This window comes from Vicugna pacos, chromosome 26 (genome assembly GCF_048564905.1).
Source record: "Vicugna pacos chromosome 26, VicPac4, whole genome shotgun sequence".
Classification (NCBI taxonomy): domain Eukaryota; kingdom Metazoa; phylum Chordata; class Mammalia; order Artiodactyla; family Camelidae; genus Vicugna; species Vicugna pacos.
Genome location: NC_133012.1, coordinates 20,109,138 through 20,132,713, shown reverse-complemented (window position 1 = coordinate 20,132,713; position 23,576 = coordinate 20,109,138). Strand labels below are relative to the sequence as shown.

Sequence of the window (23,576 nt, the reverse complement as noted above, 5' to 3'; positions counted from 1 at the left end):
AAAAGGAAGGCAGGCTAAATACGGCAGGCAGACTCCCCACTTTTTATTTTATCTTTTGGACCCTCCTCCTTGAGCCTGAGAGCATCAATTATGCAGTTCACCAGACACAGACTGAGCGCTGACACTGACCTCTCTCAAGTTTCTGCTGCCTCTTCTCCCAAGTAAAATAAAACGGCAGGGAAACGAGATCTGTCCTGTCCTTTCCCAAGTCCTAGAAGCAGCTGGTGGGTGGAGAGAGAAGCCAAACGCCTGCATGTGTGTGTGTGTGTGTGTGTGTGTGTGTGTGTGTGTGCGCGCATGCGCGTGTCTGACAAGGAGGTGGGGACCACTGATACCCTGTATCCCAAGGCAATTAAAATCTTACACAAATTTGACTTAAATCAAAGCCACTTTCATTTCTAATGCTGCAAAATTCATTTCTCTCTTGCACTGTCACTCCAAGGAGAGAGGCGGCGAGCTAGCTGGGAGCATAAACAACAGGGGCCGCTCAAGCATCTTGCTAACTGCACCCCTTTGTTCTCCCCCTTGGTGTTCTCCCCCATAAGGCCCAACTCCAACTAACAAAGATTTACGGAGCACCTTCTTTGCACAGGGCGTTGCCGTCAGGTACTAGCAGGGACAGAGGAAGCGCAATCTGGAATAGGATCTGGTTTGTAAGAAGTCCAGTGGGGCAAGAAATCAGCACTTAATACTCCAGAGCAGAAGCTGAGGGCTGCGGTGGAGAGGGAGAGAAGGGAGGGGGGCGTGTGATGAAAGCTGAAGAGCAGAGTATTTTTTTTCCAGAACCAGGAAACCAAAGGCTCCGATGAGGCAGTAACACAGTTGGGGGGAAGGGGAGGGTGAGGCCGAGTTAGATGCCTCTGCTTCGGGGGGCCTTTTCCTGCCCACCCCAGAACAGACTGCCCTCTCTTTCAAGCGGGCCTCTCACTCCCCGTCCCACAGCTCAGCCAAAACTACAATGTCACGCGACCCTGGGACGTGTCTTGACTTTCTGCCTCGCGTGGCCAGTTAATTCTGCAGATCTTCCTTCAGCTTTTTTATTTGTATGTGTCATCTCCCAACCAAATGATGGCTCCCAAGAGAGCTGAGAACCTGCATTAGAACTTTCTGTATCGAGTCACAGACAGCATGTGCTTGTGGCTTGTACGGGAGGGCAGCTCCATGAATCTCTGCTGGAAAGGAGATGAGTGAACAGAGCAAGGCTCCCAGACTGGAGCCAGGGTCCTGCAGGAGTTCAGGACCACTTGCAAATACTGCACGTAACAATGAACGTTTTCTAGACAACTTCAAGACTCCTGGCGAGTGGACTTTAAAAAACCTAGATGAAGTGATAAAGACATAGCAGGCCACAGCTGCCAGCGGCTGGGGGAGGGGGAGGAAATGTTTTGGGGATGAGGAAAAGGTCCTATGTCTTGAATGTACTGGTGGTTACCCAACCGAGGGCGTCTCTCAACATTCACAGATCTGAATGCCTAAAGCAGGTGAGTTTTACTGTATTTCACATAATACACACACTTTAAGACAAAAAAGTAGATAAGCACCTCTATTCCGATTTTAAGCCTATCCGGAATGCCAGTAACCCAGATAGAAAAACAGATTTTTGTTTTCTGGGCTACAATCTCGATACTCAGTTAATATAATTACATTATCTCTAAGGCCAAATGTCAACCTAGGATTGTGCGGCTTTGTGCCTGGGACAGGGACGACCAATGCTCTCCATGATGGAGGACTTTAGAAACTTCCCAACTCACAAGTCACAAGTCCAGGGGAGAAGCAGGGAAATCCCAACATCTGAGATGCTCTCCGGGCATGCGTTCCATACACCCCTGCCCTAATCAAACCATCTCTCTTTCTCTCTCTCTCCATCTATACAGATAGATGTGAACTGATTTCCCTGAGCCACCAAACTTTGCCCCAGGGGACAACACAGACAGTGCCACTGATCCCTGACCACGGAAGTCGCACAAGGAGAGCAAACTTGGCAATCTGCTACAATACATGAGGTCAGACGTGGGAGCCCTCTACGTGCTAGGGTGTCCTAACTGACACCCTATAATAGCCAAACATAACATTTCTGGAGCGCTGAACTGTGTCTTTCTCACCTTGCCTGACCACCTGCCAGACCTCACAACCGCTAGGGAAGGTACATTTATCATCCCCATTGGAGACAAGAGGAAAAGCTTTATGAGTTAAATAACTAATGGAGAGTCCAAAGATTTAAGTCAAGGTCAGACAGCCAGGAAGTGGCAGAACCAGGATTCAAATCCAGCTCTCTCTGACCCAGTGCTCAACTCCCCAGGGCTCTGCAGTACAGACTCCCTAACAGAAAAAGTCAAAGAAATTCAAACTTTCTAAGCCCCTTTTCAGATTAAAAAAAAAAAAAACTTCCAAATCTCACCTTAATAAGACTCTGGGCTCATAACCAATACTGAAATTGCTTTTCAACAGTTCTATATTGGGTGCCAAGGAAATTCTCAAATGGTTGGAGAAGCTAGAAATCCACTAAGCTTCTCCAGCTTAGGGAGGTCAGCACATCAGGAAAAGAGTCACCCACAGGAATGTAATTTTATCTGGACCTTGTTGCTGAGACTTACAACAATATTATTCATGGCTGGTTACTGATGAACCGGTTTGATTCCTTAAAAGGTCATTCTTACTTTATTAACAATTGTTGACTTAACGCTGGGCCCCACCTGAGAAAGTAGCTGCCCCCACACGTCAAAGAAAGCTCTTAAAGGTAGACTATTCGAAACCAGAAAGTTCTTTGAAGGTGGGTTGGTCCTACCCACTTTGCAGCTGAAAAAAGCTAAAACCCAGGGAGGCTCGGTAAATTGCCAAGGTCACTCAGGCAGCTGCAGGGTCAAGATCAAAGCTTTTTTTGCAGGGTGTATATAAGCAGGCCATCCACATGCTACCAGGGAGAGGAGTTTCTTCTTGGTCTCATCTGAAAGTTGGAGAATTTAACCTGTTAATACCAGCCCTGGTGACAGACAGCCACTTCTCTTACTCAAACATATTTTAATATGATTGTGATAATATCATAATCATACCATTGTTTTACCACCTTCTAACCTGACACAGTGATTTTTTTCTGTTACACTCATTTGATCTTTGCAACAAGTCCCTGCGGCAGCCAGGACCAGTTTTATTATTTCCATCTTAGATAGGAGGAAATCGAGACTCAGAGAGGTTAGAGACTTTGCCTAGGATCATGTGGTAAATAAAAACCTGCAGAACTTGGTGTAGAAACCCCAGTCTTTTAGCTTCACATCTGGTGCTCTTTTGTTTTGTTTGGCTTTTTTAAATAAAATACAGCCATGATTCGGTTTAGGCATCCAAGAGCGATGGTGGGAGAGACAGTCTCTATGGGGTTAGTCATTTCAGAGAAGGGAGCCCTGTCCTTGCACGGGCCAGACTGTCCTCAACTGTGACAGGGAGGTGCAGAGCGGGGCTGGAGTGTGACCGGTGCAGTGTATGCACTCTTCTCTCCCACGAGCAAACAGCATCGCATGCCACTCTGCTGCCAAGGGGGGCAAGTAGTGGGGCCCAGTGAACACTCAGTCGAGTTAATCAATCTGTTTCAAGGGTCAGTGGTCTGAGAGCGGAAAGCTGGGGAAGACCTCTCAGGTTGCACTTACCCTTAATGAGGAACCTGTCCAAGGTCCGTTTCTCACCACGCTGTGTTGACAGAGCCTGAGCTTCCGCACAATGGTAACAAAACCCACAACCAAAACCTCTTTTTGGATAGGCACATGGAAGTCCATTTGTTCAGAATAATTCCAAGTTCCAAGACAAGTACAGAAGAGGAGGACAGGAGCTAGGTCCCAAGGACCCTGGGGACACGAGGGTCTTTGTCCTGGGGAGCAATGGTGACACTGGTATTTTTTAACAAATGATTCTGTGGGGGCGGGGGGGCAGCTGGAAGCAGAGCTTAGGCGAGAGCGAAGGAGAATGGGAGCCATATCGGAAACAGAAAGGATTCAGATTTGAGAAGCAAGACACGGAAAGACAGGATTTGAAAGTTAATTATAAATGAGCTGAAGGCGGCAAGGGACAGGGGAAGGTGAGAAAAATATACATATTTTTCTGTAACAGCCTCATAAAAAGTTGGCGGGTTTCTTGGGTAAATAAAAACTCCTTACGGTTGAAAAAATAACAGCCCACCTCCACCGCCCAGGGCTCCTGTGCACATGGTGACCGAGGGCACGCTGCACTCTGTGACCTTGGCTTTTCCAAGGTCCAGCTGAAGGAAAACAAGATACACTATCGGTTCTGTGTCTGGGTACACTGTGATATCCTGGTTCACATCTCACACGGACTTTCGTGTTGCCAAGTTTTCTAGGGGTCCTGATAAACATGGATGCCTTGACTCTGGCCCCGGCTCCTGAGGGATGAACAGCATACAGCCATGGAAATGAGCATGGAAAGCCTTCACTTGCTCCTTCTCGAGATGGGTGCCTTCCATCTAAAGAGCTACCCCAAAGCTACTTTTCATCTTGCAGATGGAATTTTTCATGTCTTAAGCACCAGGGAAAAAGGCAAAAAGAATAGGGGACAAAGGAGCTGGAAAAAGACGAAGACAGTTCTACAGCCTAGAGTCACCTCTGGCATCCTCAGATCCTTCCAAATCTGGTGCCGGAGGCTGCCAACCCTGAGTTGTAACCATGAGACCCTGGGGGACGGGGGCGGGGAGGGGGCAGGTAGGGAGGCTATAAGTCTGGTCTCTAAGTTGTGAATCTATTCTGTTCCCTTCAGTACTCAGTTTCTAAGCTTGACTAAAAGAAAAGCTACTCAAGGTTTACTGTAGATTAAGTTGGTCAAATTTGGAAGCAATTACCCCCCAAAAAAGGACATCCTAGAAGGTACGTTTTGGGCCACCAAAATCAAGACAAAATCCAAATCACATTATTTCCTACTTTCCATGTCTAGGCACCAAAGGCCTGCTTGATTTACTTCAGAGTAATGAATAGCCAGCCTCCCTTATTTCACAACAGTCTTTGCTCTCTTGAAGGGTGGGGCTACCGTCTACCAAGAAACACAATGGGGTTCTGTAGCCCCGCCTGGGCCAGTCAGACGGCCGCACCTGCAGACTTTCCATACTGGCCTGGAGGTGATTTCAATACAGCTCCGCAGAAGCACTGCTGACCCGGGCGAGATGCCAGCAGGGTATTGTCAGAACAGTTCAACATGTGGCTGGCTTCTTCTGCTTCCTAAAAACAGAAGTTGCCACACACACAAAATAATTCAATGTGAAAGAAAAGTAAAAAAAAAAAACCAAAAAAACATAATAATAAGGTGTTTTTTTTTTCCCTCCCTCTCCTTAAAGGGAGAGCAGGGAAGGTCTATCGGGGATGCTGACCTGTGCATTTAAACACACGGGAGAGATGGAACATTAAAAGATCTGGTCTAAGTCCTGAGACGCCGCACTCCTGCTTGGAGTGCACGACCAGGGAAATCTGGGGAGCACGCGCAGCTGTTACAGACGAGAAGGCAGGGCCAGGCCACAGCTCGCCGACCATCAGTGCATGCTCATGCCTGTGTGTTTTCCCGCTAGGATTTGCTGCAAGAATAAAAGTAAAATATAGCAGCAGTCTGGCAAGAGTTCATTTGTTAGGGTAACAGTACATTCTGTGTTTTACACCCTTACTGGATTCGCTTAGCAAACAGCCACCCTCTCCAGAATAAAAATGTATTGGTTTGCTGGCCGCCGCTGGGTTAAAGGCATTGATTTTCAATCTATTTCCCTAGCGACAGAACCTACTGACAATGGGGGAAATACTATCATGTTAAGGACTTATTTCAGCTCCCATTTTTAATCGTATAAACATGTGCTTATAAGAGTAGAATGAACACATCTTGAAGCTTTCATCTTGGTGCCTAGACACAAAACTCTAAGGAACTCTGGATTTAGAAACAAATGAACTGAAAAAAAGAAATGGTGTCATTTTAAAATAACACTTTTTTTTTTTTTATAAAAAAGTAAAGAAAGACAGAAAGAATCTCTCAAGTGCCTCCAGTGGCCTTGGAATCAGAACCCCTATGTTTCTCATCTCTGTCCACATGTCCCAGAGGCTGGGGTGGGTAATTAGCGGTCACGTGAGAAAGTGTAGACAAAAACTCTATGAAGGGTTTAAAACCTGAGCCAGTGCTGTTGTTGGCAATGATCACAAATTACCCACTTCTTTAACATACTTGCGTGGATTCACTTCTTATGTCATTACACACATTCGTGAGGGCCACTGACCAATTAGAAAGAGATACTCGAACTCATTTTGCTGTCATCCGTTATTATTTTATTATTAGGCCAAGGAAGAGAATCATTTCATCCAGTAAGTGATCCTCTATAACCAAACCTGGCCTTCGTCTTTGTCCTAGAAGTAAGGACTCATTAAATTAGTACCAACCCCATGCAGCACCAATCATACAAAAAGAACCCCCGACCTGACAGAGAATTTACATATCGAAGACTCAACCAATATGTTAAAAAAAAAAAGGAAAAAAAAATTGGTCCAGTTCTAGCTTTTGTTTGGCATCTTATCTGAGGCTGAATTCTCCTCCTTCATGAGGGGGGAGCTCCAAAAACCAACCAGCTCTCTCAAAAATAGGCTGAATCTTAAGAAAGCATGCCTGGAGGATTGGCAAATATCTTCCTTTTTTAAAAGGGGCTTTCTAGGGACAGCCTGCTGAGAAAGGGCTGGTAAAAACCCAGGTGCTGGTGAAGGAGCCCTCGGCCTTGGAGAAAAGGGTCCAGGAGGGAGGGAGAGCTGGGTTCCCGTCAGCCACGTGGCCTCACTCCAGAGGGGAAGTGAGAAGAACGCCTGCTCCCGAAGACCTCACTCAGCTCAAAGTGACAGTGGGACCATCTGTTTCTGCAAAAGTGCCCCGTCCGGACGGGAGCCCTGGGAGAAGGCGAGGCCCACCGCCCTGAGATACAGAGCAAGCTGTATTTCAACCCAGACTGCTTTTTCCCCTCACACTGCGTTCTGCAGGAGACCTCGGCGTGCAAGGGGGTCCGTGCATACGCGACTCTGCTTCCCAAACTACCGAACTGAGGGGAAGGAGGAGCGGCTGCCATCGGCAGGGGCTGCAGCCTCCTGTCCGCATCAACTGAGAAGCCCCAAATGAAGGTGCCCGATGTGAGGCTTGCTCTCGGAGCCCTGCTTGATCGCTCTGGTTCTTACCAGCATCAGAAGCTCTAATCATTTGCAAAATGGAGCAAAATGTCACGAATTAAAAGGTACTGAGGGTAAAGGAGCCGGGGTTCTGGATTCTAGGGCTGGAGTTAGAATCCGAGTTCTCGGCTGGGCCTCCACTCTTGCAAAGAGCCCCCACCATCCCTTCACTGGTCACCGCAGCATCCCAGTGGGACTTTATTGAGATGTAATTCACACTTGTCACCCTCCTATCTACAAGCCTCCAGGGATGGTATTTACACTGTGTGTGTAGGTAAAACATTTGTGTCCTTTACTATCTGCTATACTTCAACATAAAAAAAAATTTTTTTAAAATACACTCTACAGCAGTTTGGGAATAAAACCCAAGCTCCTCCCCAGCGGCTCCCACGACCCCGCCCTGCCTCCCTTCCTAGGAGCCTCATGTGCTCTCCCAGACTCAACTCACTACACCAGCCACACAGCCTCCTTCCTGTCCTCCAAGCCCATTCCTGCATCGGGGTCCGCTGCAACTCCACCCACCGGCTTCAGGGGGAACGTGGCTCCTCCCAGAAGCCTCCGATCTAGATGGGTGGCCGGTTCTTCTCCACACCCCTCCATTCCGCTCCTCTTCCGCTTTGTCACGACGACAGTGCTGTCGTCACGTGCGGTTTTGCTTGTTTACTGTCTGGCTCCTTGTCTGAAGCTAGGAATTGGACCTGCCTTGCCCCACAACCTACTCTGTGGGATCAAAGTGTGCCCTCTGGCCATGTGCCTCCGTGCCTCGGTTTCCCCATCGGTCAGATGAGCACCACCTCTGTAGCAGATGCTGAGAGAACTCGTGGGGACAGTCTCCTCCCTCCTTGTTCCCAAGTTAATAAACACTTTTGTCCATGTGACCAGTGGTTGAGAGATGGAGAATGGCTAGTCATTAGCCACGGGGGGTGGGGGGAAAAACCCATTTCATCTGCCTGTTTTCTTGAGGTGGATTCACCTCGGTTCCTCCATCTGATCTTCAAAGGCCTTTGTTCTTCAGCCCTGAATCTGGGGGCCTGAACTTGCATTTTGAGATGGTTCCAAGACCTCCTCCCGCTGGCTATGTTATTTCAAATCACGTTTTACAAATTCTCGACCCCAGAGGGCTACTTGTGTGTATATATAAAAAAAATGAGACGTGAAAACAGTTTACCTATGATGTTCACCGTACTATCCACTTCATTTTTTATAGCTGAAGTCAGGACCGCATACTCAGGAGAAAGATCACTTCCTCCATTACTAAGCCCCAAAGATGACTCAACTGGTTCTTGCTAGGAAGAAGAAAAGAAAAAAGAATTGAGAACACTTTCCTTTCCCTCCCTTTTCTTAGCTTAAATTCTACCCCCTGTCTACTTTCTTGAATGCTAAGGTCGTGTTCATCTCCCAAATGCATTCCCTGCAAGGCTCAAATCAGCCTGGAGCTGAAGAAGTACATTTCTGCGTAGAGCATCACATCAAGGGTTCACTTTCTTTGATTTGCCTTCGAGATGGTACCAGTGTATCTGGCTTGCCTTCCTGTAATGCTTACACCTGCAGACAACAGCTCTGGGGTTAAGCCAAGCTGTGCACAGAATCAGCTCCTGGCTTTCCCTCTAAGGAAGGAATCCTGCTGCCTCTTTTCACAATTTCGGAGGAAAAGCCTCAATCTTTGGCCCGAGCACAGGAAACCAGAGGACACGGTAGACGAGTTCTTCTCGGATATGGTTTGCCCTGGACTCTGGCCACTTGAGCATCGGGTGAGTGCCTGATAACCTGGGCCAGACTCACAGCCAAAGCCTCCTCCACCCCGTGGAGTCCCGTGGAGCAGCCCCACACCCACAGCTCCACGTAGTGCCTCCCGAGGGCCGGAATGGCCCCTGCAGCCCGAGAGGCTCCATGTTCATGCTAATGACACTAGAACAAGGCCCTTCTCCTTAGCACAGCTCTCAGTTCTGCTCTGGCCAAGGCACCAGAGCCCTCCAACCTCTGAACGTGCTGACAGCTCTGGGTGAGCCAGTGCTGGGGTACTGACTTTCAGTGTTTTGATAAGAGAGCTTCTCCTCAAGGGGAGATTGCACTGGCATCTATGATAGCAATAGAATCAGACGAAAAAAAAAAGCCACACATGACAACTCCTGGGGAAACCAAACTGGAAAGGAGAGTGGAGGGGGGAAAGAATACAAGATGGGAGCAGAAGATCATGTGAGGTGGATATGACTGTGCTTTGAAAAATCTAGAGTGGTGGACACCTCCAAGGCATGCAGGATGTTGTTATCAATTCATGTGTTGCTTGGAATCGATGGTGAATCCTGGAAAATCTTAGAGAAGCCACCATGGGAAGGAGGGGGAAATTACCTCCTCCCTCATGATCCCACCTGGCAAACTCCCACCACGATAACCAGGATTTTAAAGACATTCCCTCACTGTATAGCTTAGTTCTTAAAAAAAAAAAAAATCACACACAGCTTGACCAGATGTACCAAAGGTTGAACACAGAAAGGGCCTAAGATAGCTCCACTGGGCAGAGTGTTTACCCCTCTCCCCCACAGCATCTCTTTTAAATTCCCAAGAGTCTGTCCTTTCTGGGAAGAACCTCCTTTGCCTGTGACTTGAGTCACCACTCTCCTCCTTTACAGCCAAACTCCTGAACGTGCCCCTGCCTTCCCACCATCGCCCCCTCCCTGTGCACTGGTGAAGCCCGCAGTATGGCCGCCACTACACTCTCAGAATCAAGCTCCCGGCTCCTGGGGTGGGAGAGCGGGTGGGGAGACAGGCCTGGCTGTGGAGTCACACAGGCCTGGAGCCCAAGCCTTGCACTGGCTATAGGACCTGAACCTCTTTAATGCTCTCCTAGGGGGCTGCGGACAGCTGTCAACTGAGGACAGTAATAGGAGCCACGTCACAGGGATGATGTGAAGATTAAATGAGATAAATATGCACCTGGCACTTATTATTAAATAAACACTCACCATTATCTAAGGTCCCCAATAAAACTCTGCCGTCCCAAATCCAATGACCTTTCCTCAAGTCTCTTTCCCCACAACCCCACACTCTGGCATCCAGTAGGAAGGCCTGTTCTCTCCCTTCTTAACAGAAACGACCTGATGCTCCACTCCTGATGGCGCCCTCCTCTCTGGCTTCCTCCACGGCCCCCTCCCCATCCCCTCCTCCCCAGTCACGCCCCGTGTGCCGTCTTATTTCATCTCCATCTCTTCAATCCCCCCAGAGTAACTAAGCGTAGAGCGTTTTAAAGAGTAACGGAAAGAACTGCTCATTTTTATGAGTTTCTTTCGTTGTCAACTTATTTTCCACTTATTCTGCTTCTAGGTTTCTTCTGAAAGTAAGGAGGCAGTCGGACTTGCATATGTCTAAAAACCTCAATTAATCTTATTTCTCAATTGGAGACCTCTGTGTGCTCACATGATCTACATGCTACTTGTGTCACGTTACACTTGAGAAAACTATGACTCAGAGACCAGATTAGTTTTCCAAGATCACGCTACTTGTACTCTGAGGAGACACAGACACTGAACCCAGCCCTTGGTCAGGCAACACGGTCCAGTTCTAGAAGTTTCTGTCTCAATAAACCCTTGGATCCTGTACTAATTCCAGCGCAGACTGAGACAGAACCATCTGCAACGTCGTCTCACTCCCCAGGTCCCTACCTCATATCCTGCGCTGCTTCTGTAATGGAACTGTGTGCCCTGCCAAGGGAGGCTGAGTTGGGCTGCTCTGAACATTGTTTTGCCTCCTCCCATCCCCACTTCAAAAATATCCTGTCGATTTCAAAGTCTTCAGGGCAAACCTTCTCGGGGGCACCCTCACTCTGGAAGGACAGTATGGCAGATTACACAGTGAAATGCAGCCAGCACCTCCCTGAAAGGTCTCCATCCACCATCCAGGGAGCAGGAAAACAGGGGTCTTCACTACACTTAATCGAAAATTTGGAAATGACTAGAATACAAATATCTAATCCTAAATTATGTATTTTTTTTAAAAAGCAAGGAACCCTAATTAAGAAAAGGGGTGAAGGTTTCTCTATGGAACATGTGTATAGAGACCCCGCGGGTCACGCACACCGTTGCCCACAGCATCTCCTGGTCGTCGTGACACCCGCCCCCTGCCGGGCTGTGCCATAGCCCAGCCTGGGTAATCCTCAGCCAGACTCCTCTTTCTGTTCCCTTTCTTACTTTAAACATAGGCTCTCTTGTAAATCACCTGGCCGCAAAGAAAACTAAGAAGAAAGAAAAAAAAAAGATGGTGCTTTGGTTCAGACCCTTCCATGATGCATTAACTCTGCCAAATATTTATGCCCGGGAACTGTTTTCCTCGTGACAGAATCCAAGGTTTGGTCTACAGTTTAAGGGATCTTAGGCAAAAGCAAATCCGCACCAGAGAGAGTTTAGGGGCAGGACAGCCTTCCTCAGATCCCTAAAATTATATTCCTTTGACTGGTCTCAAAGCCACACCTGCTGGAGGGGTCTGGGGGTGGGTCTGGGTCAGAGGACAACCAAGGCCACTCACCCCTCAGCTCCAAGCCCATTCTGTCTCATCCCTGTGCCACAGCCCCTTGTCTAGATGTCCCCTCCTTTGAGGCCAAATATAATGGCCATTAAGACCTTTTCCCATCCCCAAACCAACTTCCTACCCCAAGAAACGCCCTAATTCGTCTGTGCAAAGCCAGTCTCCATGAAGCCAAATTTAAGGGCATCTCTAGGTCTCTCTACTAGCCAAAATCTCAGGCGGACAGCTGGGCTTTATGAAAGTAGCCCAGGGAATTGCACACCTTACACCACGGAGGTCAGGAGGCCACTGAGAACAGGAGCTCCACTGAGCTCCTGCCTAGTCCTAGAAACAGCTTCCTTCCTTGGAACAAGAGCGTCTTCATTCTCCTCCCCCTGCTCCCACTGCAGCTGCCCCTTAGACGTGTTTTCTTGGCTCACTTTTCTCCGTGTCTTCTCCTTGAATCTCTGTCTTCATCTCACATGGTGTCTCTCTTGGACAAGGCATCTGTTCTCACAGCCTCAAGCATCATTCTTGAGTAAACGACCACACATCTCGTCTCCAACACTTACCCAAGCTCTGTTAGGTCCAACTTCCTACCTGGCATTTGCTTCAGAGGGCCCTCTGTCCTTCCTGACTCAACATGTTCAAAGTTAAACTCACCCTCTTCTCCACAAAACACGCTCCACTCCCAATCCTCCCGTCCATGAGGCTTGGAAACTCAGGGCCTCCTCTTTGATCCGCACCTGTCTTCATCCTCCACATCCTCTTCCGTTTGCCAGAGAAACATCTCCTCTTCTCCATTCCCACGGCCACCACCTTCATCTAAACTTTCTCTTCCCCACTCCACTGCTTCCCACCACCGTAAGAGAGAGCCCTCCCTTAGACATCAGTTCCACCACGATCCACATCCTCCCTAAGGACTTCAACTCTGCCTTTTTTCACGAAAGCAGCCACAGAGGTTATTCAGCCAACCAGTCTTCAGACTGTGCTCCGATCAGTCCTTTCAAGACTCTCCAGTAGGGTAAGGAGACACCAAAGCAGGTGGGGCGAGTCCGCTCACCTGCTCCCTCCACGGGGACTTGAAATTTCAAGGGGGTTGCCAGCATGTGTTTCTAACTCATGAAGGCTTAAAAACTGGAGACCTCCTGCAGCCCGTGAAAGGATCACTCCCAGATCAGCCCTGACAGGTGGTCACTCAGCCTGTCTTTGGATAGCGGCAGGGAGTACACTGTTTTTTAATCCAGCTCAACTCACTGTTGGAGCCAACAGCCCTCCTAGAAAGTTCTGCTGAACCAACACCTGCTTTTCTGTAACTTCTACTCAGAGGTCTGCGTTCAAAACAAATAGAGGCCAGGCCTACTCTTTACTATGTGACATTCAAGAATGTTCTTGATTTTATTTTCCATCATAACGCCAATGCTTTGCTCTGGACGCACTTTACAGTTTTCAAGCATGTATATATTTCATCTGCAAACAATCCTCCAAAGCAGGAGGTTATTAATTCCTAATCCTCCCTCCCTCCCTGCATGTCTTTGTTTCCCCTTGTTCCCTCGCACAAGCTCCTGCTCTAATCAAGTTGGTTTCCTGACTCGTCCGGTGAAGACCAAACAGCAACTCCGATCTCCAGGCCTTCACTTCTCACGCTCCCGGCGCCAGGGAAGGCCCATCGCCCGCAGCCTGGCTCAGAGCCCACAATGTCTGAGAAACTGAGACCCACTGAGTGTGCTGAGAGAGCACAGGGTCTGGAGTTGGACTAGCCTGGATTCAAATCCCATCTCCAAATAGCAGTGCAACCTGGGGAAAACTACTCAACCTCTCTGTGCCTCCACTTCCACATATGCAAAAGGACAATAGCCTGCCCATCACAGGGAGAACTAAATGAGGAAACAATTAGAGCTTGGAACTTGGCAGGGGCTCAGAAATATCCACTTCTATCCTTACTGATCTCTGCCTTGTGACATTTTTTGAAACACGAATACGCTCTGATGACGTACAAGGGAGTACTGCTCACTGCTGTGTTTCTTATTCTCTTTTCCTTAGATGGCTTGTTACCTCCACACAGCGGGGGCTTAGCTCAAGCAAAGCGTGGCTCACTGAGTACACAGCGTAGACTCCCAGGAAGAGCATCAGGGGACAGGGAGGCAGCGTTTCTGCACCTGCTACACGGACAACAGGCCTCGGGTCTCCTAGTCTCAGAAAAGCTCTTTGCTGAGGAGACATACAGCATGGAGATAAACTGCCTGAATGACCCAAGAAAACTTCTGACAGTTGGCCCACGTGTTCTAAACATCCTTTCCTAGTTAAAACTTTAATTCAACTTGAATTAAAAGAAGATTTGGAAGAGCTTGTTTTTGAACAGCAGACTTTCATACCTAGTTACTTCACACGAGACAGACTTTCTCTATGGAAGAAACCCACCCGCTCTGTCCAGCAGCATCCATGTCCAGGACGCGTGGACTTGGAGTTAGGTGTTCCGACACACAATGAGAAGTAATGTATTCATAGCTCAGTGAGGATAAGGTCCTTTATACAATTCCAGACAACCTGGAGAATTAACTTTGAGCCATTCTATAGACGTATTAAGTGAACGCTATGGTGTTAACAGTCAAGAGCCATGAAACTTGGGGAGCCCACTGACTGGCCTTTCCATGTTTTGCTGCTTCATTCCAGGACAAATGCGGACAGATTTAAATTGAAAAGTTAGGCTGTGGTGGCGGGGAGGGTGTAGCTCAGTGGTAGAGCGTGTGCTTAGCATGCACGAGGTCCTGGGTTCAATCCCCAGTACCTCAATTAAAACTAAATAAATAAGTAAACCTAATCACTTCCCCCCTCAAAAAAAATTTTTTTAAAGAAATTTAAAAGTTAGGTTGCTCTTATTTCTGTTGAGTCCCAGCCTTCTGCTGAAGGAACACTGTCTCTCTGAGGGACAAGTCACCACATCTTCCCAGGGGGACTTCTCCAGGTGCTCTTGGCTGGATGGAACTTGGCTCATGTGCTCGCACCTAAGAGGGGGTCTCTCACTTGCTTCCCTGGGTCAGGAGGGCCAGGCCCCACGCAGGGCGGCACCTGCCACAACTTGTCACTTGCGTGGCCTTGTGGAGGGCACTGCTGAGGATGATGTGACTGTGGATGTCCTTTACTTACAAGGATGCCATGTGTCACAATCCTAAGATGCGCACTTCCACACCCCTGAAATGGGAAGTGCCCTCTTATCAAGTATGTGTCATGATTTCATTGCAAGCAGCTCTTCTTGCTGACAGATACAGGATATAATGATGCACCCCCAAATCACTGACATCTGATATTCAGTGCAGGGTGGTGGGTTATGTCTGAGCAAAAGTGGCTGAAAAGGGAACATCTGTTACTCCGTTCTTATTTCCCCATTAACTGAGGTTATGAAATTAAGTCTGCATTCTAATGTAAACCCCCTACTCCCTTCCCACGTATTATATTTACTTATGCATCTATTCAGTCAAAAAATACTCATTCGTTTATTCGGTGATCAAATATGTATTGATTGTCTGTTCTGTAGCAGGTAGTGAGCTAGATTAGACGCTGTGAGAACAGCCAATATGATATAGTCACACTTAAGAAGACAGCAGAGTCTTCAAGATCACATCGTTGTGGACGTTACACTTTTCTGACTGAACAACAATAATCAGAATGTAGGTCCTAAAAAAATTCAAACTGTGGGAAACTTGATACAACTAATAACTAGGGTTTTTTTTTAAGAAAAAATAAATTTTTCAAGTAATGTAGAGGAGACCTATAGATTAAAAAACTCTCAAGAGAAATATCCAAAAATCACAACATGTGGACCTGATGTGGATCTTGATTCAAGTAAACAGACTGTATAAAAACTATGACATTTATGAGACAATTGGAAAGGTGAGCACTGATTGGATATTTGATGCTGTTAAGGAACTACTGTTAATTTTTTCGGATGCAATAATGTGCTATTATATATAATAATAACTGTGCTATTTTTAAAGAGTGCCTATCCTTTAATTATACATATTGAAGTAGTCATGAAAGAAAGAATAGGATGTTTAGAATCTGCTTCAAAATATTGAGCTGAACCACGTGAAATTGTTTTTGGAAGTCAAAAATGGCTGACTACCTGCAGTTGCATATTGGACATAGGGAAGTGGATGGAGGTACTAGTGAAATAAAATGATTAATGTTAAAACAGGGGTCATGGTCTAAGGAGTGCATTTGCCTCACCTACCTCCTTCCTGTGTGTATAAAACTTTTCCATAATAAAAAGTTAGTATGTATGACTGAACTATTATTCTGTACGTCAGAAATTGACACATTATATACTGACTATACGTCAATTAAAAAAAAAATGAGGCCTATATTGTACTATGTTTAAAAATAAATCACCAAGTAAAAATACTGCAAGTGGAAAGTGGAGTTTCTAGAACAAACACTCCACCTAAAATATTTATTTTCCATTATAGAGGTAAATGTGTCTAAAACTTTAACAATCTACCTAAGTTTCCCTTTAACTACCTTCACAAGTCAAACTTTACAGGGAAGTACATTAAAAAAATTTTTTTTCGGAGGAGGGTGGGAAGGGACAGGCTGGGAGTTGAAAATTTGTAGATACTGACAGGCATATGTGGAACAGATAAAAAAGATTATACCGTATCGCACAGGGAAATATATACAAGATCTTGTGGTAGCTCACAGCGAAAAAAATGTGACAATGAATATATGTATGCTCCTGTATAACGAAAAATTGTGCTCTACACAGGAATTTGACACAACATTGTATAATGACTATAACTCAATAAAAAAATGTTAAAAAATTCTTTTACCAATTATTCTGACTGATTGGCTTGCTTTTTAACACTGTGCTGTCTGGACAACTTGGCTTTTCCTTCAACAGTTACTCTTGAGTAGAAATCAGAGTATCTGGCATCTCTTTTAAGCTCAGTTCTAAACCACTGTGTGAACTTGGCCACGTGTCCCACTGCCCCTGGGCTCATGTCACTCAACTTTCTTGAGCCTCTGTTTCTCCATCTGCAAACGGGGTGCAGTGAAACAGACAATCCTCTCTCTGATGGTCTGTGGGTCTGGACTGTGGTGTCTGCTCTTTGCTCAGCAACTGAAGCTCATCCTCAGTTTCGCACGGGATGCTTGGATATTCTCTGGCTATTGAATAAGGGCCATCCCACCTACACACAAAGACCTCCACACTGCAGGGGACTGCAGGCTACAGAGCTTACCGAAAAGCTCACGCACACAAACGCATCCCTGTGGAAAACCTTTAGGAGTTGGGAGAGTTTTTATAGTGGAGCAGAAAAAAGAACTATTGAGATCCATACGAACAGAGGGCTTGAATGGACCTCTGTGCCCCCAAACTAATGGCCTGTCATAGAATACACACACACATATATATGCGTGTATACACACACACACACACACACACACACATATATATGAAATGTAGGTAATACATTTTAATATAAGTCTGTAATACTTAATATACTGTAAAACATACTTAATGGCCTGAAAATACACCTAATAGTATCAGAGAAGAGCTGGTTGCTGGAGCTTAGCTGGAACTAAGTGACCAGCTGGCAATAGCTGTGGGGACCAGATGGAGGCTTGAGACTGTCGAGCTCAGCATGGATCTGTGAGTTCATTCATAAATCGCTCAGGGAAACTGGCTGAAGCCGGGGATGTGTGTACTTGAGTCTACAAGTGAGTACGTGCCAAAGAGGAGACAGGTAAAGCACGTAATACACAACAGCGGAAGAAGAAAGACTCAAAGCTCCACAGAGGTCACGTCACTTGTCCTCGTGAGACAGAACGTGAATCGTTAACATGGTCATGACTTTGGCCTTCTCTCTGAACAACCAAAGATTACCTTGATGTGCTTCACTCTGTCTTCTTTTTCTGTCTTTGGTTTCTTTCCTGTGGCAACAAAAGATAGTTCCGGATTAATTCATGAAGAAGAAACAGAGAGACATTCCCCCTAAGTTGAATTCTTTCTGAAACTCTCAATGAATGTATTGCTTTAATGTGTACGGGGCCACAACCTCAAATGTTTCTTTTACTGCCTTTGGGGGCCCCGGGAGTCATCTTCCCCAGCCAGGTCAGGGCAGAATTAATTATCACCCACAAGGGGAACAGGTGTTCTAGCCTCACTGTGACTACAGATGTGGAAGTAAAGAAATCACAACGGCACGACAACGTAGGTTAAGGCATTACTGTTTTAGTAGGTAAGCATCTTTATCTACCTTTCTTAGAAGGCCGTTCGGATAAGGGCAGCATCCGGTACACTCGGAAGGCGTTGTTTCCTTTCTTTATGCTCTTGTCCTTGACCTCTTCAATGTCAGGCAGGGAGTTCATGGCACATCGAAAATTCGCCTTCCATGTTTTTGGATCGGGTTTATCTACTCCTGGTTGATGCTTTCCTAACAAAATAGCCGAAAGTATTAAGGTTACGAAAAGGAGGTGGGAAATGAGATCTAGAGGAAAAATTTCTGGAGACAGGACTGCTGGCCGGGTAGTACAGAGGGCCCTTTTAATTCCAGGCCACACCTACAGTGACCAACCGTCCTGGTTTGTTTGGAACTGAGAAGGTTCTTGGAATGTGGCAATTTTTGTTTTAAAACCCAACAGTTCCAGGCAACCTGGGACAAACTGGTCACCCTGGCTCTATGAAATAGCTAAAGGGGAAATGATAATGGGAGAAAAATGGAAAATCAAGGTAAGGAAAAGAGAAAGCAAGAAGGCTGGGGAGGCCAACAGGCACAGGTACCTGGAAGGTCTCTTTTTCATCTAACTCTCCAATAGTAAATAAAAGTCCATTCCTGTAAATAGCTCCCTAGTTAGGTTTTATTATAAATAAATACATTCTCGACTACCTTTTGGGGAGAGAAATTCAACTCAAGTTTATAGCTCCAGAACAAATAAGTTCTATATCCCCCTGGTAGACACCTGGGGAACTTCATCAAAAAACCGTATTTACAGTAAATTTAAGGACTAAGTTTCTATGGACTGAGTGGAGCATCACTTCTGAGTGATGACATTTGCGCCCTACGTGTCCTGGATGTGCCTGGGGACGAGTCACAGGTTTCTCAGAACTATCTTCATGAAGCCATAAGCCAGGAGATTTCACGTATGTCGTAAAAATAAACAGTAGCTAACATTCTATTGTTTAACTGAAATTTGCCAAGAGAGTAGAACTTAAATGTTCTCAACAACAACAACAACAAAGTACACTTTAAATATCTTACAATTTTACTTGTCAATTATATCTCGGTTTTTAAAAAGGCATCATCAACCACCACGACAAGAGCAACAGCGCCTGCCGCTACAGGTGAGGCGGGTTAATACCTGTATGGATTGCCCAGTTTCTAAAGAGCGGTGCATCCTTCTCCACGTCCCAGCCATGTCTGGCTGCGTGCATCCAGGGGATCTGGAAAATCTTCTTTTCCTGAAAAACAAAAGTAAGTAAGAACTGCAGCCATGGGTTTCAGGCCACCGTTGCAGAAGGTGCTCAAGTCCCAGCTAGTCAGACCCCTCTAGGTATCACTGGGTTTGCTGATTATCCGCTGTAAACCAGACCCACTTCCCCTCGAGGCCCCAAACCTTGACAGTCTACCAGGGGAGACTCAGAGTCGAGTGGACTCTGGCAGAACAGGAATGGATTCCAAGGTCAACGGTGATGATGTGGGACGTGCCAGCGTGTTCCGTTACTGTGCCTCCTTCTTTTTGCAGGACCGCAAGTAACTGACCACTTACGGAAACTTCTCATGCTTGGTCTTTTCATCTATTCCCATCATTTGGTAAAGAGGAACTCCAGCTGCCTTCGATACATTAAAAATTAGGTATTTCGCCAAAACACTCGTTTTGCTGCTAAAGAGAAGTGGGGGGGGGGTCTGAGGCCATTGTCACAGAGACTAAGAAGCTCGATCTGTTCACGCCACCAACAGACACAGAAGATTTTGTTCTAATCCCTGTGTGTCTGCTACCCTACAGGAAACAGCAACAAGTACAAAGAGGTACTGTTCATATGAAGATGATCCTCCTTTTCTGGAGAAAAGCCCCTTGGTACAATTCTCACAGCAGACCCTCTCCATCTCTCTTATATCCCAAGAGGTATAACTTAAGGTGCTTAAACTGACCCTGGCAAACATATGATTAGAAACTAGTGCTTTGGAAACACAGTCACACTCATAGTAAAACTACACACATGAAACCTGGTTCACTTTGCATGTCCACGTGGTCTCGGTTTTGGTTTTTGCAACCCCCCAACGAGCTATGTCTATGTTATGATTTCCACTTCACAGTTGAGGAAACTGAGGACCAGAATTACATTATCTAACCAAAGAACTTATGGCAGTAAGTGTCTAAATTCAAAGCCAAGGTCGTGTGATCCCATATTCAGTCACTTATTCACACCACCCATCGTATCCTAGAGTTTGGATTCAGATTTCCCATCCTACAACAGATCTGTTCACTTGGATTCTGTGGAGATTAAAGCCCAGGAAAGCTGCATTTTTTTTTTTAAACTCTCAAGGTAGGTCTGACAATTTCTAGATCTGGGGAATCTCTGCACAAGACACTGGAGCAGGAAAGAAAATGGTAGTAGGGATTTCCCACCACTTTGGTTTCACACAATGAAAGATACAAAGGGTCCCTACTGACCCAAAAGGGACCCTGCGCCTCTCCATAGAACCAGTTGCAAAGCCTGAACTAAAAATATGTCAGAATATTTGAGGGTTCCCCAGAACTGTTAAAAGGGGAAATTCTATGTATTTAAAACTGAGTCAGTAAAGAAGAACTGAAAGCAAGACAGAGGCAGGGCTTCATGCTGACCATTTTCAAAAGGGCAGTGATCAGAAGAGGGTTGAGTGAAATTTTATTTTTTAATGTAGATGAAAATCAGAGAGCAAAATCACCTAATGCAGTTTTGACATTCACATGAAAATGAAAAAAATGAAAATGAATTTATCTCAGTGAATGAATTTTTTCCTGAAGTGCACAACAGAATCTAAAGGTTTATGATTAAAGATATATATCCTTAAAAGAATTTGCTGTTGTGTATTTTCCGAGGTCAAAGGAGATCTGGGGTGACACAATCTGAAATCTATCTTCTAAGACACAAAGTTGATTCTGAGAGGTAGATCTTTTTCAACCATTTTTGTGTTTTCAGGTGCATGCAAACACTCAAACCAAACCTAGTATCCTGGAAACCATGCCCAAATCATGAAACCACAGAAGTAAGGACTGAACTTAGCAATTATCCACCATGGAGCTTCCTGAAATGGACAGTTTTTCCAAAGATAAATAAATGACCAATAAGCACATGAAAAAATGCTCAATGTCACCAGTCATTGGGGAAATGCAAATCAAGACAGCAATGAGATATCATTTTGACCCACTAGGATGGCTAGAATTTTTTTTTTAATCCCAGAAAATAATAAGTGTTGGCAAGGAAGTGGAGAAACTGGAACGCTGCTGGTGGGAATGTAAAATGGTGCAGCCACTATGGCAACCAGTTTGGCTGTTCTTTAAAAAGTTAAATGCAAATTACCACATGACCCAGTCATTTCACTCAAGAAATTACAAACAGCTGTCCCAGCAAATATTTATACATGAACGATCATAGCAGCACTACTCACAACGGTCAAAAGGTGGAAACAATCCAAATGCCCATCAACTGATGGAGCAAAGAAAGTGCAGAAAACGGAAGATTACTCAGCCACAAAAAGGAACACTGTACTGATACATGCTATGAATGGGGTGACCCTTGAAAGCATTATGCTAAGAAGGTTTCCACAAAAGGCTACACATTGAAACATTCTGTTTAAATGAAATATCCAGAAAAGGCAAATCCAAAGAAAGAAAGCAGATTAGTGGTTGCCATGAGCTGGGGAAACGGGAAATGGGGAGGGGCTGCTTAACGGTCCAGTGTTTTCTTCTGGGGTGATGAAAAGGTTCTGGGATTAGATATGCTGATAGCTGCGTAATACTGTGAATGTACTTAATGCCACTGAACTGCACATTTTTAAATGACTAAAATGGTAAATGAAAAAAAACTACATGTACCTTTTAACGTTTTTCATACTGCAGGAGAAAAAGAAATGCTAATAAATGTATCACATATGTCTTTTTTTTTTTTTTAAAGACCATCTTAAAAGCTAAAGAAGGCAAAACTCTTTCTATAACTGACCATTCCCACCCTGGTTTTGTGGGACAAGGAGGGCGCTGCTCTGTGTCTGTGTAGACCCTGTGACATTAGTAGGTGCCATCAGAGTCCCCAAGCACCTGGTTCCCACATGGGGTGACCATACACCGTGAATGGAAGGACTGCACTTGTGTTTACGTATCGAGAACCCTGCCCAGCTGTGGGCAGGAGGGAGAAGCCCAGCTGGAGCTGAGAACATCTGAGGTAATCCTGCGCAACGCGGAACAAACCTGCTTTGGCCCCAGGTGGAAACTCTTATCTTCCCCAATAAGTATAAGATGTTCCAATTTCGTTTGCTATTTTTGCTTGGACTTCTTACTTTGTTCCGAGATGGCCTGATATTTACACGAGCACAAGCTAGCTTTCAAAGCGCGGAGAAGGAAAAGGTCAGGAACTACCTGATGATCTCCTGGGCTTGGGGAGTGGCCTCGGCGCCCGGGTCCAGGCGGATCTCCGGTGAGAAATGAGAACAGAAATAACCAGGGCGGGAATCAATTGGAGATACGAGAAAAACAATGAACCTGGAGGTGGCTGCCTCCTTCCTTCCTTAGGAAACAGTCCAGGGAAACCACAACTAAGCAGGAAGACAAACCCAGAACTGACCTGGTCTCTTCAACAAGCCAAGAGTGAGCAGGAAAAAAGGGAGAGGGTGCTGTCCCCAGGCGGGGGATGCTTCAAGTCAGAGCAACCAAACGCAACCTGCGGGCTTTCTTTGGATTCTGACTGAACAAATCAACATTAAAAAAAAAAAAAAAAGGAATACTCAAGGCATTGTGAATATGAACAGGGCAGTAATGACACTTTAAATGATGACTCATTATGATTAATTTATCATTACCTAATTGATAATGGTATTCTGAATATATAAGAAAATGTTCTGGAGGGGCGGGTATAGCTCAGTGGTAGAGCGCATGCTCAGCATGCATGAGGTCCTGGGTTCAATCCCCAGTATCTCCATTAAAAAAAAAAAGAAAGAAAGAAAATGTTCTTTGGTCTGGTATAGATGTACACTGTCAGGAAGTTGCTTTATCTCACACACACAGATTTTTTTAACTGTTAATAATTGTTCAATCTAGATGTGAGTTTTAAATCTAGATGAGAATTTGCTATGCTATTCTTTCTAGTCATTAGAGCATCCAAGCATACCGTGTACATTTGCAAACACTCTTAATAAAAAGTAACTGGCCCAAGCCACGGCCCATTTCAGGAACTAGTTAAAATGCGGCTTTGCCAAGCTTCCTCACAGCTCCTTCCGAGGAACCCAGACGGCCCATTCCATCACCCCCTCCCACACCTCCTCATGTAGGAGATGGAAACAAATTTAAGGTATTAATTAACCACCGATTTGTCTCTTACTAAGAATGCACTGGATTTGATGGACTCCCCACTCGAGAGAGACATGACCTAGTGTTCTTAAGTCTAATTATCTTAATGGAACAAAAACAGAATCACTAGTGTTCCTCCGCTTCAAGTGCCCATCCCTCATCTGTTTATGCACAGAATGGTATTGCCTAGAGCCTCCCGAGAGTCAGGCACGAGACCTCACCCGGAGTTTGCAGCAACAATCAAGACGTCCGTGGCGCCTGCCCTCGTGGGACCTCCCTCCCTAGAGTCCTTCACCGTTACTTAAGGATCAACGGTCAGAACACGACGAAGGCATAAGTGAATGACAAAGCCCCGTACACAGCACCTGT

At 45.8% G+C, this 23,576-nt stretch overlaps 1 protein-coding gene across 4 annotated transcripts in view; it reads right to left on the bottom strand.

Annotated features, from left to right (window-relative positions):
* The window catches only part of IRF2 (interferon regulatory factor 2), a 77,702-nt gene that overhangs the window by 11,265 nt on the left and 42,861 nt on the right, over positions 1 to 23,576 (bottom strand). For all 4 annotated transcript variants that reach the window (XM_072950476.1, XM_072950474.1, XM_072950473.1 and 1 more), the window contains 4 exons: positions 19,026 to 19,125; positions 17,924 to 18,100; positions 17,551 to 17,597; positions 8,341 to 8,458 (listed from right to left, as the gene is read on the bottom strand). In XM_072950476.1, coding sequence (XP_072806577.1) covers positions 8,341 to 8,458; positions 17,551 to 17,597; positions 17,924 to 18,100; positions 19,026 to 19,125 — 442 coding nt within the window. The remainder of the gene's footprint in view (positions 1 to 8,340; positions 8,459 to 17,550; positions 17,598 to 17,923; positions 18,101 to 19,025; positions 19,126 to 23,576) is intronic.